Genomic DNA, 18,717 nt, shown 5'->3' on the forward strand with positions numbered 1-18,717 from the left:
AACTTTTTCAGAGCCCTCCCAGCCCCCTTGTGTCATTTTGCCTTTCAGGACCTTCCCTGTTATTTATGATTATGCCTTAGCAGTTGCCAGTTCCAAGGAAGTGGAAAGGTTCCTTGTCCTGAGCACCCTGTGTGCACATAGCAAGAGACAGTCCCTGCCCTGCAGCACTTCGAATCTAATCTAAAGAGACAGAAAAAAAGGTGGGTGAAATGAAGAATTATTAGTATGGCACGATGTTAGCAACTCCTTACCCCGGATCCCTGGCAGCTTTCCAGCCCCCAAAAGGACAGGAGTGCAGGTATTTCTTTTCAAGGTAAATCAGAGCAGGGTTTTTTTGTGTGTGTGTGTGTGGAGGAAAGTTCTCCACCCTGATTTTGCCACAGAGGAAGGGGTTTTTATTCTTTATTCAGGGAATTTGGCATTTTTGAAGCAGGGGTCTAGCAGAGAGGAGGCAATGGCTGCGAGCAGCTGCTGAAGGCTCTCCTGCTGCTGTGTCAAAAAAAAAAAAAAAAAGAAGAAAAAAAAGAAAAATAACAGAATGCACATTTCTGCAGCTGGGAAACTGAAGGGAGCATTCCCCTTCTCCCTGTCGAGATTTGACATGTGTGGACACAGACAAGGAGAGGGGTTTGCTTGGGCAATGCACCAGTGCTGACTCCTGCTATTCTGCTCGCTGCTCTTCGCTCTCTCCTCGCTGCTGCCTCCCCTCCTGCCTCATTCCTGGCCCCTTCTCTCCTTCTTTCACCCCTTCCTGTCCTGCCTGAGTGCAGAAAGTGAGCTTTTTACTGCAGGAATCATCTCCCTGACGCTTCTCCACCAAGCTCTTAACACAATGGGAGCCCTAATCTCAGACTCAGGTTCAAGGCATAATAGTTATAATTATTGTTGTTATCGTTGTAATAACAATGATGGAAAGATTTAGAGAAAGCAAGGGGGTAAAAAAATGTTGCTAACAGCAAGGGAAGATTACCCTGATCCTGGAAAGAGGTGTGTATCAGCAACTTTTAATCACCAGATAGGCTTCCTCTTCCAGGGTGGGGTGATGCAGGAGTCTGGGAGCTCTGCTTGTGTTCCCTGATGGAGCACATGCTGGGAGCTGTGGGAGTGGGTCAGTCAGGGTGCAAAAAAGGAGTTTTCCTAAATTCAGGCGCCCAGAAAGCTGGGGAATGGACTGCAGGCATCTGTCCAGGTCCATCAGCAGACAGTGGCTCAGACCTCACAGCCACAGAGGTCAATGTTTGGCTGCTTATGGGGCTTGGAGCTCGGGGTTAACAGCCAACATGGGCATGTGGGGCTTTCTCCCCCTCTCCTCTCTTTGGAGCACAGCAGATAAATAGCTCCAGGTGAAGGCCTGCACATTCTTTATGAAGCAAAACGTGCTGTCGGTGTAAGGAGGCGAATGTGTGGCCCGGGGCACCATGTGCAATGTAATGTGTCTCGAGTCCCTTGCACGGGCTTGTTTGAAATATGTGTCAATAACAGCAGCAGCAGCTTGCTGCTCAGAAAGGAAAAGGAGGTGAGCTGTGCTGGGGAGAGAGGGGAAGGCAGGAGGGCAGGAAGGTCCCCTTGAAAACCCCAAAGCTTCCCCTTCTCCCCACCACCCACTGGGTGAGATCAGCCCCATTACAGTGAATACCCAGCACAAACACTTACTGCAGAGAGTTTCCAATGTGTTCACACACAAACTCTTTTTTACAGCAGAAGCTATAAATGATCTCTTGCAGGGAGAGGGGGAAGCCTCTAATTATTATTTTTAAGGGCGTCAACCAAGCCCAGGTTAAAAATTACGGGGGGCTGGCTGTCTTCCTCTGCTTGCTTCCTGTTCTAGACAGGATTCGGGTCTCAGTGATTTCAGCAGAGTCCAAATGAGCACCTGCAGGTGCCATGTGTGGAAAGCCACAGTCCTTGTGCACAAACCTCTTTGCCACCACTGCCATGAGAGAGTGGCTACAGCAGCTCTCACAGGGAGGATGGGTCAGCGCATCCCTGGGGGAATGCTGGATTCCCTGTCTCTGGATATCTCTGCATCAAGAGTGGGCACCTCTCTGGAGGAGGTGATTCAGGCCAGTGCTGTAGAGGAGATGAGTTAATGGGTGGTCTGACTTGGTAATTATACACGTTGATGAATCCATGAGATTACGGTGTTGTTGGAAGGGAGCTCGGCAGAATTCCTGAGCTTTTGTGACTGCCTCTCACCAGCTCCCCTGCCCCAGCTGAGGAAAAACCATCCCACAGGGAGGCAAATGAGTAGAACAGTGCTGAATCTTCATGCCAGAATTTTGTGTTCTGGTGAGGATGCCCCTGGCTTGGTCTACAGTGGGAATTGCTGGGCTTGGGGCTTTTCTCCTGCATTTGCTATAATTCCCATGCAGGGGGTTTCTACCCTGCTGCAGCCCCCCTTCTACTCTCAGCAAGTCTCTGTGGAGCTCAGAGCCAGACCTATGGCCAGAGGGTTTGGTACAGATGAACACAAACCTCTTGTTCATCACCTAAAAAATCCTGAGGCTGAGGTGGGATTCATCCCATTGGACACTTTTGGCCAAAGGGTTTGGTACAGGTGAACACAAACCTGTTGTTCATCACCTAAAATATCCTGAGGCTGAGGTGGGATTCATCCCACTAGACACCTTTGGCCAGAGGGTTTGGTACAGGTGAACACAAACCTCTTGTTTTTCGCCTGACTAAATAATCCTGAGGTTAAGGTGGGATTCATCCCATTGGACACCTGCACTGCCAGTAGCTCACAGCTGAGGAATCACAGAATCATGGAATGGTTTGGGTTGGGAGGGACCTTAGAGATCATCCCATTCCACCCCATGTTGTAGCAGGGATACCTTCCCCTGTCCCAGGGTGCTCCAAGCCCTGTCCAGCCTGGCTTTAGACACTTCCAGGGATGCAGAGGTAGCATTACACTTCCATGGCCAGTGGAGTCCAGCACTAAACTGGACTTAACTCCATGACTCAACTCCTAGTTGTAACTGCTATCCTGACTAGGCCAAGTTGCTTATCTCCTAGTTGTGTCCAGTTCCTCCCACTGGACACCTGGGACCTGTGGGATGGCTGGCTCAGCTCTGTGTTGTGGCCACCCCCAGCAGTTGAGGGTCCCCATTGAGGCTCCCAATCCTGGTGGAGATTCCCAGTGGTACCTGAGACACCCAGGCAGGGCTGGAAGCCACTGCACGGGTCCTACAGAAAACCTGCGGCACTTGGGAGCCCCGAGAGGTGTCCCTGTGCACTCAGACTGATCCCGGCATGTCCTGAGATATCTCACCAGCTTTTGGAGACTTCACCCGTCCTGAGCTTCTGATTCCCAAGCATTATTAGTCACTGTTAGTAGGAAAAGGAGGTGTAAGAAGGAGTTCCTTGAGGGCACCCTCGATGTTTCTGGTGGATGGTTGGGTGCACCAGAGCAGAGAAATGTTCAACCAAGCCTCCAAACATGGGGATGTGTCAATAGGTGTGTCCATGCGTGGGTACACAAGGGAAGGGAAGGGAACAGAGAACATCTGATGGTGGCACCAGGGGTAAACACGTCCTTGTGCCCATAGCTTTGCTTCCACTGCCGTTCTCAGCCCTGCAGTTGAGCAATCCCTTCCAAAGAAAGCCTCCTCTCTGCCCTCCTGGTTGGTGATAATTGGGATGATATCCTGTAGGTGAAGAGCTCAGAGACCTTTAAAGCCCTGGTGTCAAACCTCCAGGTGCTCCTGCTTTGTGTAAAACAATTGAGCCCTTCCTATTGCTGCTAAATCCTCTTCTGTTCCTCTGAACCTCGGTGATAATCTGTGGAACTGAGTTCCACTAATTAATTAGTTCAGCATTGTAATAAACCCCAGAGTTGTGCTCTAAGACAGTAATTATAGAGCATCTACACCATGTAGGATGTTATTCCTGTAAAATTCCTTTAACACTGAACTTTCTCTTGTCCAGGCAGTATGGGCAGTTGAAAATTCCTGTTTAATATTGTTTAATTTAAAGAAAAAAAAAAAAGTTGCTAAAATCTTGAGTGATTTGTTCAGTTAATTATTTCTGGCCAGTCAAAATATCTCCTTTAGATCCCTCCTTTCCCACATTCTGGTGCATTTTCACTGGCACAGATTGCCCAGAGAGGTGGTGGGTCCCATCCCTGCAAACATCCATGGTCAGGCTGGATGGGGCTCTGAGCAGCCTGGTCTGGTTGGGGACATTCCTGACCATGACCAGGGGGTTGGAGTGGGTGAGCTTTGAAATCCCCAGACAAACCATTCATACCCAAGCCATTCCATGATTCTCTGGTTGTGCATTTAGGGTTTAGGAACATGGAAAGCTGAAAACCAGGGAGCGAGCAGCTCTTTGGTGAGACAGAGCTGCTTCTGCAGAGGTCCCTGTGGCCTCTCAGAGCCCACATGAGATCCATGGATGGGTTTGCTTTGTCTCCCTTCCCACAGAATGGTTTTGTCACCGTTCAGATCTCCTGTGAAACCCAGTTATGAGCATTGCATAATCCCCCAGATCCACCAAGTGCTTCAGTTCTGCGCAGAAATCCAAGCTGGAAGAAATCCATCTGCTAAGCTGAGTGACCCTGAAGCTTTATTATTATTGTTATTATTATTATTATGCTGAGGAGGGCTCGTCTCTGGTTTCTAAAGTAAACACAGGAGGGATCTTGGCAGGGGAGCCTGCAGCAGAAAGCTGGGATTGCTTTCCCAAATTCTTGGCCGCTTCCCTCGCTGCATGTCAAAGCTGGTATCTGTGCCTAGCAGTGATGAGCCCTCCACGAGCTGATCACGGCCTGGCAGCCTGTCTGAGCTCCCCAGCCACTCTCAGACAGAAATCATTAGGGCTGGGATGCTCCTCGGGTGTGCAGGTGCTGCTGCTGCCACCGGAGAGGTTCCCAAATCCTTCCATGCCCCCAGCACTGAGGGGTCCTTGGCTCTTCACCCAAAATCTTGTTCCATCCCCCAAGTCAGAGGTTTGGGGCGGTTTATGCGGCTGCAAGGACAATTCCTGACCCACTTTCTCTCCTCAGAATCTTTCCCCTCCTGCCTGCAATGGGGATGGTTCAGCCCGGACAAGAGAAGGGTTCAGGGTGATCTAATTGTGGCCAGGACCTGAAGGGAGCTACAAGAAAGACAGAAATAAACCATTGACAAGGGCTGGGCAGGGGGCAATGGCTGTACACTGAAAGAGAATAGGGTTGGATTAGATCATTAGAAGGATTTCTTCCCTGTGAGGGTGCTGAGGGCCTGGCATAGGGTGCCCAGAGCAGCTGAGGGTGCCCAGAGCAGCTGTGGCTGCCCCTGGATCCCTGGCAGTGCCCAAGGCCAGGTTGGATGGGGCTTGGAGCACCCTGGGATGGTGGAAGGGGGCTGAAATAGATTTAAGGTCCCTTTAAGGTCCCTTCCAAGCCAGGCCATTCTGTGTTTCTCTTTCATGATTCCTCCTCCTTCCCCAGTTTCTTTGCCGTTCACCAGCCTGACCCTTTCCAGATGTTTTCCATCCAGGCCCTGCCTCACCAGCCAAGGAGTTTCCACCCTGGAGAGCAGTTCTGTTCCTCTGAGGGCCATCAGGGCACCACATCTGCCAAACCACCTGGAGAGGAAACTCCTTGAGCCACAGCTCCTGGTGTGAGAGCATCAAACCTCAGCAGGTTTAGGGAGAGGAGCCTGGGGAGGAAAGCTTGGTTCTTTCTCTGGTGCTGCACACGTGGCGCCATAATGCTCTAGATGTGTTTTTGGAATTTAGACCAGGTCTAGAAGAACTTTTCATACAAATCACCTTTTTTCACCCAAGAGATTTGGAGAGTGGGTGACCTCACGATTGAGAGTCATGAAATCATGGAATGGTTGAGGTTGGGAGGGACCTTAAAGCTCATCCCATTCCACCCCTGCCATGGGCAGGGACACCTTCCACCATCCCAGGGTGCTCCAAGTGTCCAACCTGGCCTTGGGCACTTCCAGGGATCCAGGGGCAGCCACAGCTTCTCTGGGAATTCCATCCCAGCCCATGCCCACCCTCACAGGGAAGAATTCCTTGGAACACCTAGTCTAAATCTATACAAATATATACATATATATATATATTATATATGTATATATGGCTTCCTTTCTCCCAAACAGATTATAAAACCTTGACTTTAGGTCGTTGTCACTGTTGAGGGGTTGCCAAATGGAGGGATTTTGCTTAGCACCCCAAGAAAATGAAGCTGCCTTATGGCTGAAACCTCCCTGGCTGCTCCCTTCACAGCAGAATGAATTTGGGGCTGAAGGTGATCCAGCACATCCATTTCAGTAAACAGGAGCTATCTGCAGACAATGCTAAAAGTCAGTGCTGTAAAGCAAATTAAACCTTTCCCGTCCTTTCCTGCACCAGGTTTTATTGTGGTTGTTATTCTTTCTGTTGTGAGACATGATCTCTGAGAGAGAATTTTTCTCCCTCTCAAGGTGTATACAAATGCCAGGACATCCACTGGCATTTTTCCTGTACCTCTGAGCGACTCATCAGTCTGTACCTCTTTAATTTTACTGAGATCTAGCTGAAACATGTCAAGGAGCCATGAGGATTTTTTCCCATGCAAAGCAGTTTCTTTGCAAAAAAAAAAAAAAAAAAAAAAAAAAAAAAAGAAAATCCAGTTGTTCTGTTGCAGCAGAAATTGCACTTTCATTTGAGGAAAAAAAAATCAGTTTACAAGCAGGAAAAAAAGTTGGATCTTTGGCCGCATGGCAGTCTTGTTGCTGTTTTAGTGGTAAATAAGAGCTGTTTTCTCTTTGGGCTCTGGTGTTGTTCATGTCCTTCCTCCATGTGGGTTTTTTATTGCCTAATACCAGGTCATCTTTTGCTGCAGCTTTTCCCAAAGAGAGGGAAGGAGAGGATAAGGAGCTCTCTGCCTTCTGCTGCTTTACACATTTTTCTAAAAGCTGGAATACAGATCTGAAATGTATTTCTGGACAGAAGTTCATCTTCCCTGACCTCCTCTCATGCTCCTTTCCCTTATGGCAGGACCAGGATCCAGACAAACATTCCCATTATTTCCTCTGGGACAGAAATGGTCCTCAGAGAAGGTGCAAGATGAGTTTTTATCTATTTGTGACTCTGGAACAGCTGATTCCCTCTTGATCAGTCCTTGAGTCGTTCAGAGGCTCTGAATGAGAGGAGAATTGTGACATTTCAGGCCAAAGGAGGAGCAGGTTCCATGATGAATGAGTGATATGAAAGGAAGCACAACCATAATTTATTGCCAAGTACTTAGAAGGTATTTTGATGGATAGTGCAAGTAGATGAAAAGCCCTTTTGGGTTTGGGATTTTTTTTTTTTTCAGTTCATTAGTTCAAAGTGAAGCAACTTTTTCATGGTAGCAAAATCAGGCGTGTGATCAGAAATCCTTTTTTGTTCCAAAAAAAAATCAAAACATTTCACTTTGCTTTGAGATTCTGATAAAGATAAACATAAAAGATTTTTACACAAAATACAATTGCTTGCAAATCCACCCTCTACAAAACAGCTATTTTTACATTGGTCAGAAAAATTAAGCTTATTGTGAGAGCTTGGCAAATATGCCAAACTCAGAAGATTTCAGGGTGTGTTTTTCTGTAATGTAAAAAAAACTGTGCCCAGTCCTAGGTGGCAGTTTCAATAGAGTTGATAAAATAATGTAGGAGTTTGCCCTTCCTCAGATGTTTCAGATTTGGACCCAGTGACAATGAGAAGTGGCAAAATTCCCGATGAAACTGGAGCTGTGCTGTGGGTCTGCAAAGGAAACAATCCCTGAGGTTGCCCAATCCAAACTTCTAATTTGGTATCGATAATTACATTAAAAAAAAAAAAAAGCACCTAACAGTGTGACAAGTTCCTTATTGACTGTCTGGGTGCAATAAAAGTCCTTAAACAGATGCTCAGTTTTAAATATGTGCTCAAGCCCCTGTGTTAACACGAGGCACTGGCTGAAGTGCTTCTCTAAATCTCCTGCATTTTCCTTAGGAGTATTTTATGACCAGAACAAAAAGTAGTTGTAAGATTCATTAGAGGGAAAAGAAAAAAAAAAAAAAGAGAGAGAGTGCAAAAGGAAGGAAAAACAAAGAGGAGGAAACTTTATGGCTCCGTAAACAGCTGTAAGCAATGTCTCTGGTCGGGTCAGACCGGTCTGAGTTGACAAGGCAGTGTCTCCAATTATATAGCATGCTGTAGCCTGTAAAAATGAAATCAATTTGTTATTTTTCTGGGAGAACATTATAGCGTGAGTTCACACATTTGGTGAGCCTGATGAGTCAGTGAAAGCCAGAGGAGGAACTCTGTGCAGCCCTGTGTGTGTGTGTGAGGGTCTGTGTGCGCTCACCCAATGCATATTCACAGCACCTTCTGCAAGGAAAGGGTGAGAAATGAGAGCTTCCAAGGAAAGGGTGAGAAGTGAGAGCTTCCAAGGAAAGGGTGAGGAACGTGAGCAATTTGCTTTACCAGAGCAGTGGACAGTGAAAATCCTGCTGTTCTTACCCAAAACCTCAAAATGACAATTCCCTCCATCCGTGGTTCTCATTTCAAAATTGGCTTTGCTGGCGGAGGAGTTTCAGGATAAAATTCCCCCAAGCACTTAAGCACTTAAGCAATTTAGAAGTCCAAATCCAATCTTTGCAGGGATCTGAGGTCTTTGAGCCCAGTCCTCCAAGGTATTTAGCACTGACATAGCCCAGGCCAGACCTCAGCGCAGGGGGATGAGCCTTAATGAGAGGTTTGAAACCACAAGATGTACTTTATATTGCTGAGCATTTAAAAAAGGTTCAAGTTGGGATGCTTTAGGGCTGGGGAGGGGGGGGAACTGGGAGCATTAGGACTAGCCACAGTCCTAATTATTATTGAAATTCAGAGTAGGAGTCTAAATATCTTTGCATTGTGTAGGCATTTTTCATTGCCTAATATGTTGCTTTATCCCTTCCCTCCATTCCTCTAATTTAGCACACCTGACCCAGAAAATTAGAGCTATTTTCACCTAAAACTTCATTCCAGTGCCCAAGTTATATAAGCATTGTGCTGGGGAGAAGGAGGCAGGTCCTTTTCCAGGCCAGCCAGTGGTTGCCTCACAAACACACATTCTTTCCATTTGTCATGAAACCCTGAGAGGGGTTAGGCTGGGAGAAGTCAGAAGTAAGGCAGCAAAGGTGTTTACATGAAACTTTAAAATTACTCCCCTTTCATTTGCAAGTAACTGTTGTTCCTCGTCCCAGGTGAATTTATCCATCAGCAATATCATTAGATGAGTTCATTATAACCACGAGATTTACAGCGCTCATAAACTGCAGTGTAGGTGGCAGATTAAAATGTTAAGGCTTATGCATCTCTAAAACCCTGCACTGCCATCCTGGCACATTTGAGGAGGGAAATGGAGGCAGATCTCAAGTGGGGAGACCTCCAGAGAGCAGCCCCTGATGTGGGATGGGGAATGGAAGCAGCACCAGGGTCCCTGGGAGCTGGACCCAGGCTTGAAAACGTGGTTGGAGGGGCCATTATTCCGCTGCCTGGGTTGTTTTTCAGATGACATGTGTAGCAAAGGAGTTAATTGCCTTGGGTAATTAAAGAGTTCCAAAGACTTTTTCCAAGGAACTGGGCTGTTAATACTTGTATTCTCTCTCCTCCTCTGTTCTGTAGATCCTAAGGGAAGACAAAGTCAAAGCAACATCTCTTGCGCTGCGAGTGGAAGGTGCTGAGTGTTGTGGTGTGCCTTAGTTCCTGTGGGAATTCTCTGTCCTGGCCAAACCTCAGCTCAGGGAATTTTGCTTTCTTAGCACCTACTTGAAGCTGCCACTGAGCTTATTATTTTTAAAATCCAGCCTCAAACCACTCTAAACAATCTGTTAGAGATAGCAAGGACCTTCCTTGGCCTCCTCTTCCAGCTCTCCAAGGATTTCTGAGATTCTGCCAAAAAAAAAAAAAAAGGGTGAAATTCCCAATTCCTACTTTCAGCTTGGGAAAAAAAAAAAAAACCAAAAAAAACCGAAAAAGGTGTCCAGTTTATGCTCTCATTTTTGCAAAGCCAGTGCTGCCTCCTGGGCATCTCCAGTGATTCAGCCCCCCTATCTGAGGCATCTCTCCCAGGATGGGCTGAGTTGCCCTCTGGAGATGCTGATCTTGCTCCATGGATCCTGGTAGACAGTGAGCTTGGCCGAGATTCCATACTCTGAGATGGTCACAGTGGGGTGAGGTGAGTCCCACGCTCAGAGATGCTCTGATGAAAGGTGCAGCAGAAACCCAGGGCTGCTGCATCATCACCATCCACCACCGCTGTTATTCATACAGGGCAAGGGTGAGGGAGTTATTGTGGGAGAAAAGGCACCTCCAAACCTCTGTGTGTGTGCAGGGTTGCACTTGGCCACACAATTATGGGCATACTTTCAGGGTTAGAGGAGGAAAGAAAAAGATTTAAATATAGCCCTTGTGCTGTTCTTGGAGATGGATGAAGAATTATCCAGCATGAACAGTTAACCCCGTAGGTTGCTGTCACAGACATCTTTTATGAAAAATCCTTTCCTTAGGATTTTTCCTCCTGAGAAGCAACAAAATGTAAACATTGATTATCTGCTGCTGTGGGATGCAACAGGTGCATCTGGGATTGGCCCGTGTTGGATGTTTGTAATTAATGGCCAATCACAGTCAGCTGACTCGGACTCTCTGTCTGAGCCACAAACCTTTGTTATCATTCCTTCTTTTTCTATTCTTAGCCAGCCTTCTGATGAAATCCTTTCTTCTATTCTTTTAGTATAGTTTTAATGTAATATATATCATAAAATAATAAATCAGCCTTCTGAAACATGGAGTCAGATCCTCGTCTCTTCCCTCATCCAAGAACGCTGTGAACACGGTCACAGGTTGCAGCCTTTTTCTTTTCCAGGCTGGAGGAAAAAAAATCTGGAAGGACAGAATATGTGCTGTCTAATAGGCTTAGATTTCTTTCTGTGAACCTCTTTGAAATGTCTTAGTCTTGACAGCGAGATGCTCAGAGCCAAATGTTGAAGACCCCACCACAATCAATGTTGCAGAGAATCATAATTTCTGAATTAAAGTCTGACACTTCTGTAATTAGACTGCTTAGGCCTAAGCTTGATGGTTGCTGGTCCATGCAAATCAAAAGAAACAACCCCCAAACTGAAAAAAATATCTTTCATCGGAATCAGTTACTTGATTCATGTCTTCTAGAGCCAGACCTATCATTTTGCTGATCTGTGTTAAGGTGGTTTCCAAGTTTTCAACTAAAACAACAATTAAAATTGTTGCTATTGTCCACATTTTGTAGTTGCTTGGGTTTGGGATAGTTTTAATCTCATAGAATAAAACCACTTTGATTCAGGAGGGATATTAGTGAGCAGAACGATTTCCTTTTCCATTTAAAATAATGGGCTGTGACAAGTTCCACTTCTTTTAATTCTAAATTTTTTCAAGGTTTTGTTTTCATAGTAAAACGGGGAAAAAAAATCAAAGCCTATGCCAGAATATTGCTGTTTTCAGTGAATGTAGAATTAGAAGTTTTCCTGCCTGTCCACTGGCCTGGCCTCTGGGCTGGTGGTTCAAACCATAGAACCATAAAACCATAGAATGGCCTGAGTTGGAGGGACCTTAAAGCTCATCCCATTCCACCCCCTGCCACGGGCAGGGACACCTTCCACTGTCCCAGGCTGCTCCAAGCCCATCCAGCCTGGCCTTGGGCACTGCCAGGGATCCAGGGGCAGCCTCAGCTGCTCTGGGCACCTGTGCCAGGGCCTCACCACCCTCACAGGGAACAATTCCTTCCCAATATCCCATCTGTCCCTGCCTTCTGGCAATTTGAAGACATTCCCCCTTCTCCTGCCACTCCAGGCTCATAAATTATCTCTCTCCATCTTTCTTGTGGGTCCCTTCAGTCCAAGAAGGCCACAGTGAAGACACTTTGAAATAATTCTCCTTTTCCAAGCTGAACAAATACAATTCTCTCAGCCTTTCCTTGTAGGAACCATGGTCCATCTCTCAAATCAACTTTGCAGATCTCTTTGGGATCACTCCAGCAGGTCCATGTCCTCCCCATGTGTCTACCCAAGAGTCTCATGGACATTTGTGTGTCCAGAGTGGAAAAGACACAGTTGGTCCAACTCCATCTCCTGTTCCTGGTCTCAGCCTCTGGGATATCCTTTCCATCTTCCAGTTGTAAATGTTAGATGGACACCACACTCCATGTGTCTTGTGGCAGCTCTGTGTGCTGAGGAATTTTGGGAATTGCCTCCAGATCCTTCCCCAAGAGCCTCTTGACATTTAGTGCCATTAACCATGCATGGCAGCCCCCATTTTTGGAACCTTCACAGCCTTCCAGCTGCTCATTGCTCCAAAAAAAAAAACCCCAAAAAGTGGTTTTAGGCAGCCTCAGATGGATTTCATGCTGGTCAGCTTGGAGGGTTATGGTGAGAGATGAGAGAGGGTCTGTTTGGGATGTCGTGGGATGGAGTGGGGCTGCCCACTCCTCACCTGCTTCCCTGTGAGCCCCTCTGGTGCCAGGAGAGGTGAGACAGCCTGGAGGGGTTTCCTTACAGCTTTTCACAACCTATGGACACTTCTCCAGCCATCTGCTCAATTTCAGTGCTTTACGATCATCATACCACAGATGTGCTGTGAAAATACATCTTTTTAGAGAAACCGCTTTTCATAATTTGTCCTCTCTTTCATCACGTGGCTGAGATTCTTCCAAGGGATGTGTGGCACAACAGAGAGGCAGCCAAAATGAGTTAGAAAGGAACAGGGGCGGAGCTGAACATCTGGAAAGCTGGATGGATTGTAGGGAAGGATTTGGAGGAGGCGTCTTGCTGTTAGGGGGCTCCCTGCAAAGGGAGAAGCACTGAAGGCATCTAGAGGAGAACATAAATCCCCTCTGTAGGAGCAGATGAGCTTCTTTGATTTGACTTCTTCACCAGGACTAGCTGGACAAGAGGAGCAAAGTCACTCCTGGTGCTCAGTTTGTAATATTTGGTGGGATTTAAGTGCCTCAGGGTCCTCTTCAGGATAATTTGGCAAGTTGCAGCCTTGCTGTTCAGCATTGATAAATGAAGTTTTTTCCCCTGTGTTGGGAACCTGGAAGGACGTCCCTGCATGAAGCTCTCAAAAAGCTTCTCCAGAATAAATAGCAAAACAAAGCTCAGGAATTAGAGAATTCAGGGACAAGCAGGCAGCTGTAGGAGTCTCCATACTCTGCTCCTGATGTGTCAAGGACTTGTGACACTCTGAGAAGGTGGTGATCTTGAAAAATCAGCAGAGTGGTGCTGTACAGTGAGGTCATGCAGAGCTGAAACCTTCTCTTTTTCTGAAAAAAAACCTCTGAGCAGGTATTTCCTGCATATTTCTCCCTCCTAACCTGGCTGGGGTGTCCATTCCAAGAGGGAGGGTCCATGTAATTTATTAAGAAGGTGGCCAGGTACTTATTTACAACGGCTCTGCTGAAGGAGCAGATCGATTGAGATAAGGGAAATGAAGAGCTCTCGAGGTGTGTTGGCAAAGAAAAATGCTCACTGGAGGCTGAATTAAACACTCCAGGGCATGCAAGGCTTAGAGATAAGCTAAGAACTTTGGCTGTGGACATACAGAGCAGTGTTTTCATGGCTCCTCCTGTGCTAATGGGAAGAAAAGCCTGGTTGGTTTGAAAGGAACAACTCTTTGACCCTTTCCCCTGGTTCAGACTTGAGCAGAGCCTGTTCTGGGCATGAGTGTGTTTGTAAAATTGAGAGCTTCAGGAATTCTGCATGGAAAAGGAGAGGTTGGGGTCAGTGCATCCAGGAAGTGCTGGTGCTCAGGAATTTGAAGGTTAGACCACAGTAGATGACACTCGGCCCGTTTCTCAACACAAAATTGCCCACATGAAGGAGATCGTTTAGGAGGAGAGCTCAGGAGAGTGGAAAAATGCAAATGCCAGGTTTGATCATTGGAAACAGTGAGGAGAAAAAAAAAAATGAATGATGGGAGCCACGAGAGAGTTGAGCAACACTGAAATGAGATTCTGATCTTTATAGACTTTCCCAATCTTTTCTAAAGGTTTGGTTGTTGGGTTGTTGTTGGTTTCTTTTCTGGGTGGAGAAGAAGGTTGGAAGGTTCATGAGGTTCCCACCTGATGATCAATAATAATGACAGGGAGCTGAAAGAACTGGGTTTCTCCTAAAGATAAATTGACTTTAGGAGAGAGAAAGTGTTTACAGCTGGAAGCAAAGTAGAAACCAAAAGAGGGTGCTCGGGGAGATGTTATCACAATCCAGGAGCTGTGAGCGAGCCAGGAGCAGGAGGAGGAGGAGGAGGAGGAAGAGGAGGAGGAGGAAGGTGCTCAGCTCTGCTCAGCAGCAGAGCCACTGCTGATGGGGAGATGCTTTGAGATTCCACCCTTCAAGTGACTCCACAGTGCCCCATGAAACACCAAATTTATGTTTCACCGTCTCCAGGCCTGATGACACCTTGAGAACAAGGCTCTCGCTGGAGATTGTCTTTTGCAGATTAAACTTTCCAGACTGTAACTCAGATCAAAGTCAGGTGTGACTGTTTCCCTGCTGTACCGAGCAGGGAGCAGTGTGGAAAAGCAATTAGAGATATTTCTATATGTTTTTTGGGTTTTTTTTTTTTAATCTTAGATAATCTTCCCAGCAATGGAAACGAATAGTTGAGGTCACCAACGTACAAACTCCTCTTCCTATGACTGGTATTTTCATTTTACCACTGTAGTAACCACCAAAAAAAACCCAACACAGAGACAGGCTTGAGTTTGGCTGTTCATATGATTAAAGTTTGTGAGATTGGAATCCTAAACTTCATCAGGGTCCTACTGATACAGCTCAAAAAAATCCTTTTGGCTTCACAACCTGCAACAGGTTGATGGTAACTCATGGATGCTTTATCTTTGTTGGGAACTGGGTAAGGGACTTTGGAAAGCTTTGGGAAGGATGTTGGTGGCTGCAGTTGATGTGGAAACAAACTCTACAGATGTTCCCACCAAAGTTAACCTCAGAAACCAGAAAACATCCACATTTTGGACTCTCTGTAGTCAATGGCTGGAGGATGAGTAGGAACAAGTAGTCTAATGTTTTTTCCTGGAGAGTTCAATGAAGGCATCTCTCCAGATGGTTTACAGAGACAGGACCACTTAGCTCCCAATCCTAAAGCTGGGAATACCTCCTAAGTCCCAGTCTTGTGGGAGTTCAGAGGATTAAAATTTGGGTATGTGGCACCCTAAAACTCAATGAGGCGACAGAGGCAACTCAACAAGGCAACAGAGGCAACACTCAACAAGTCCTCTGAAGACTGAAACAATGTTTTAGAAGGTGTCTTTAGTCCAGAAATTTTGGTCCAGTGCTTTGTAGAATATTTAACAGCGAAACAAGAACGTACACTTGGCATGGGCTCCATTTCACAGATGGCTTTCTGCCAGCTGTGTACCCTGAACTAATCTAAAGCTCAGAAAACCCCATATCTAGCCACTGGATAAGGAAAATGAGATAAGGAAAATGAGTTTAATGGGTCCTTTCCTCAGCTTTCTCCTGTAGGTTCCTGCAGGAACTCATCTCCTTCCTCCAGCTGAGGTCTCTGCGTGTCCTTCAACCCAGGGCTGAACTTTTGTGGGTGGGAGAGTTTCAAGGAATTTACCCATGCTGGTTATCAGGGATGATGGTGTGATTCACCTGGAGACTCCCAGGGTGCACACATGCCCCAGCCACCCAGGGGGAGTTTGAGTCTGGCCAGCACAGCCAGTGGGGGCAAGGCCATGATTCACCCAAAGCACACAGCTCAGCTGGGCAGGGGCATGGAGGTGTCTGCTGCTCCCTGATTGCAAAAGCAGCCTGGGGTCAGCTGGAGACACCCCAGCAAGCGTTGGAGGGTGGGTGACAGGGACACAATTTTGAGCTCCTTCCTCCCTTTTAATGCAATGGAAAAAAGGGGCACTTCTGGAGGGCAGTTCATGCTGTTTGTCTCAGCCTCCCTCCCTGGGGTAGGATGGATTGTCCTCTAATGTTGAGATTAATCATCTCCCAGAAGTCCAGCAGAGGTGGGAAGAGGCATCTAAGTTCAGGAAATCAGCTGGAAATCCTTGGCTTTGGTTGTTGGGTTGTTGGGTTGTTGGGTTGTTGGGTTGTTCCACCTTGTCCATCTGAAGTTCACTTAGTGGAGGGCACGTTCTTGGCTGAGCTGATTATCCTGGTTCTGAACTCCTAGCTGGAGCCATTTGGGATCCAGATATGGATGTCCTTATTTGCCTGGAAAGAGTGGATTTGTAAGGATTAATCTGCAGTTGGCAAAGCCCTTGAGATGTGGCTCCTGACCATGTGAATGTCACCTACTTCTCAATTCTGTCCCCTATAGACCAGGTCCCCTCCAGGAGTGGAGTTAATTGGCTGCAAGGACCCCTCTCTTTAAAACAAATCAATTTTAAAGTAATTTTTATCCTAGCCTAGAGAACTGCTAAAGTCAAGCTAATTTTTCTTTGGCAACAATAGAATTCTTGTGTTATTTTTTAAGTCAGAGCAAAAGAGAATGAAGGCTTTAATTCCCCTGACAGCCCTGTTGGTAATTTAAACACACCAGGCTGTTCCCAAATGAAAACCACACAGCAAAAAAATGAATGTAAACAGAAATACACACTGCCCAGGCAGGTTCCTCTTTGTCATTAATTCAGGGCAGAAAAGACAATCACGAGATTTAATTAGAAGAAAAGGAAATTATACTCTAAAAATCCCTTCAGTTTTAGTAATCAAGGTTATTATTAGAAGCACCAGTAAAAAACACTTTAAAAATCTATCTAATTAGCTGCATATCTGCTGATCTCCCTGCAGAGCTGACTTGTTTGTCTCCAAGGCTTCACCAACATAAAGGTTCATGGACACTCCTTTCAAGACTTCTACTGGGCTGAGCACAGAGTTTGCACTCAAGTTTAATTGGGATTGGTTTTGGGTTGTTGGTTTGGTTTGGGTTTAATTTCACTCTCCTCACGTTAACCAAAGCCCCACAAGAATGGTTCTGTTCCCCTTCCCAAATTCTTGGTGCTGCCTTTCCAAAGACTCAGAGCTCGATGGTTTCAGCTGCTGGAGTTATTCCTTTGGGTAGCTCCAAAAGTGCTTTTGACTCAGCTGCCAAAATTTCCTATAAAACATCTTGTAAGAGGTGTGCTTGTGTCTCAAAGAAAGAAATGCATGTTTGAGTCCCTGGTTGCAAAGGAAATTATTGGGAGGAAGGAAAGGAAAAGAGAAAGGAGAAGGAGAAGGAGAAGGAGAAGGAGAAGGAGAAGGAGAAGGAGAAGGAGAAGGAGAAGGAGAAGGAGAAGGAGGGAAGGAAGGAAGGAAAGGAAAGGAAAGGAAAGGAAAGGAAAGGAAAGGAAAGGAAGGAAAGGAAAGGAAAGGAAAGGAAAGGAAAGGAAAGGAAAGGAAAGGAAAGGAAAGGAAAGGAAAGAAAGGAAAGGAAAGGAAAGGAAAGGAAAGGAAAGGAAAGGAAAGGAAAGGAAAGGAAAGGAAAGGAAAGGAAAGGAAAGGAAAGGAAAGGAAAGGAAAGGAAAGGAAAGGAAAGGAAAGGAAAGGAAAGGAAAGGAAAGGAAAGGAAAGGAAAGGAAAAAGGGAAAATTTCACAGCACAATTATGAGTTAAGGCTTTGGGAGGATAAATAAGAGGAAAGTAAGACATTTTTAAAGTAGAGTTTTTTGCCTTGGTGCCTTGTAGGGAACTTCAGGAGATGTTTTGGTGACAGATAACAATGAAAATGGTGTTTTCTGGTCAGGAGGAATGCTGAGGAACCAAAGACATTGATTTCCTGTCCCCATTCTTCTGCATCAAGCACAAAGGTGAAACCCAGCCTGACAGATCTCTCTTCCCCTGTTTGTGTTGCCCAGGTCCTGGCCATTGGTCACCAGTACTCGTCCCTGGGCACCCAGCCCATCCTGTGTGGGAGCATCCCGGGGCTGGTGCCCAAGCAGCTTCGCTTCTGCAGGAACTATGTGGAGATCATGCCCAGCGTGGCAGAGGGGGTGAAGATTGGCATCCAGGAGTGCCAGCACCAGTTCCGAGGGAGGAGGTGGAACTGCACCACTGTCAACGACAGCTTGGCCATCTTTGGGCCCGTGCTGGATAAAGGTGAGTGAAGAGCTGTGTTCACAGGGGTTCCTGGATGAGGGAAGAGATGGGAATGTTGACTCCATGTTTCACAAGGCTGATTTATTATTTTATGATATATATTATGTTAAAACTATACTGAAAGAATAGAAGAAATTGTTTCATCAGTAGGTTAGCTAAGAATAGAATAAAATGGAATGATAACAAAAGCTTCTGTCTCAGACAGAGAATCCAAGCCAGCTGACTGATTGGCCATTAATTAGAAACAACCACATGAGCCCAATCCCAGATGCACCTGTTGCATTCCACAGCAGCAGATAATCAATGTTTACATTTTGTTCCTGAGGCCTCTCAGCCTCTCAGGAGGAAAAATCCTAAGGAAAGGATTTTTCATAAAAGTTGTCTGTGACATGGAGCTACGGGTTTGGGAGATCTGTGGTGGAATTGGCAGCAGAGATCTTGAAAAACCTCCTGTGAGCTCGTTCCCTTCTGAAAAAATCCTGTAAAATGTCATGTATAGACATAGAACTTGAGCTGGATAAAGGAGTGGGGTTATCTGAGCTCCAGCTGGCAGCAGGAGGTTGGACTGGAGACCTCCCTGAGTCCCTTTCAGCATGAGTTATCCATGATCCTGCACCCTGGGAATGAGCACAGAGGGTTTCTGTGT

General features: G+C 46.3%; 1 protein-coding gene across 1 annotated transcript in view; it reads left to right on the top strand.

Annotated features, from left to right (window-relative positions):
* WNT3A (Wnt family member 3A) overlaps positions 1 to 18,717 on the top strand; it is a 98,012-nt gene that overhangs the window by 38,505 nt on the left and 40,790 nt on the right. The window contains 1 exon segment of the mRNA XM_058028803.1: positions 17,831 to 18,071. Coding sequence (XP_057884786.1) covers positions 17,831 to 18,071 — 241 coding nt within the window.

The sequence above is a fragment of the Melospiza georgiana genome, chromosome 1 (genome assembly GCF_028018845.1).
Source record: "Melospiza georgiana isolate bMelGeo1 chromosome 1, bMelGeo1.pri, whole genome shotgun sequence".
Lineage (NCBI taxonomy): Eukaryota > Metazoa > Chordata > Aves > Passeriformes > Passerellidae > Melospiza > Melospiza georgiana.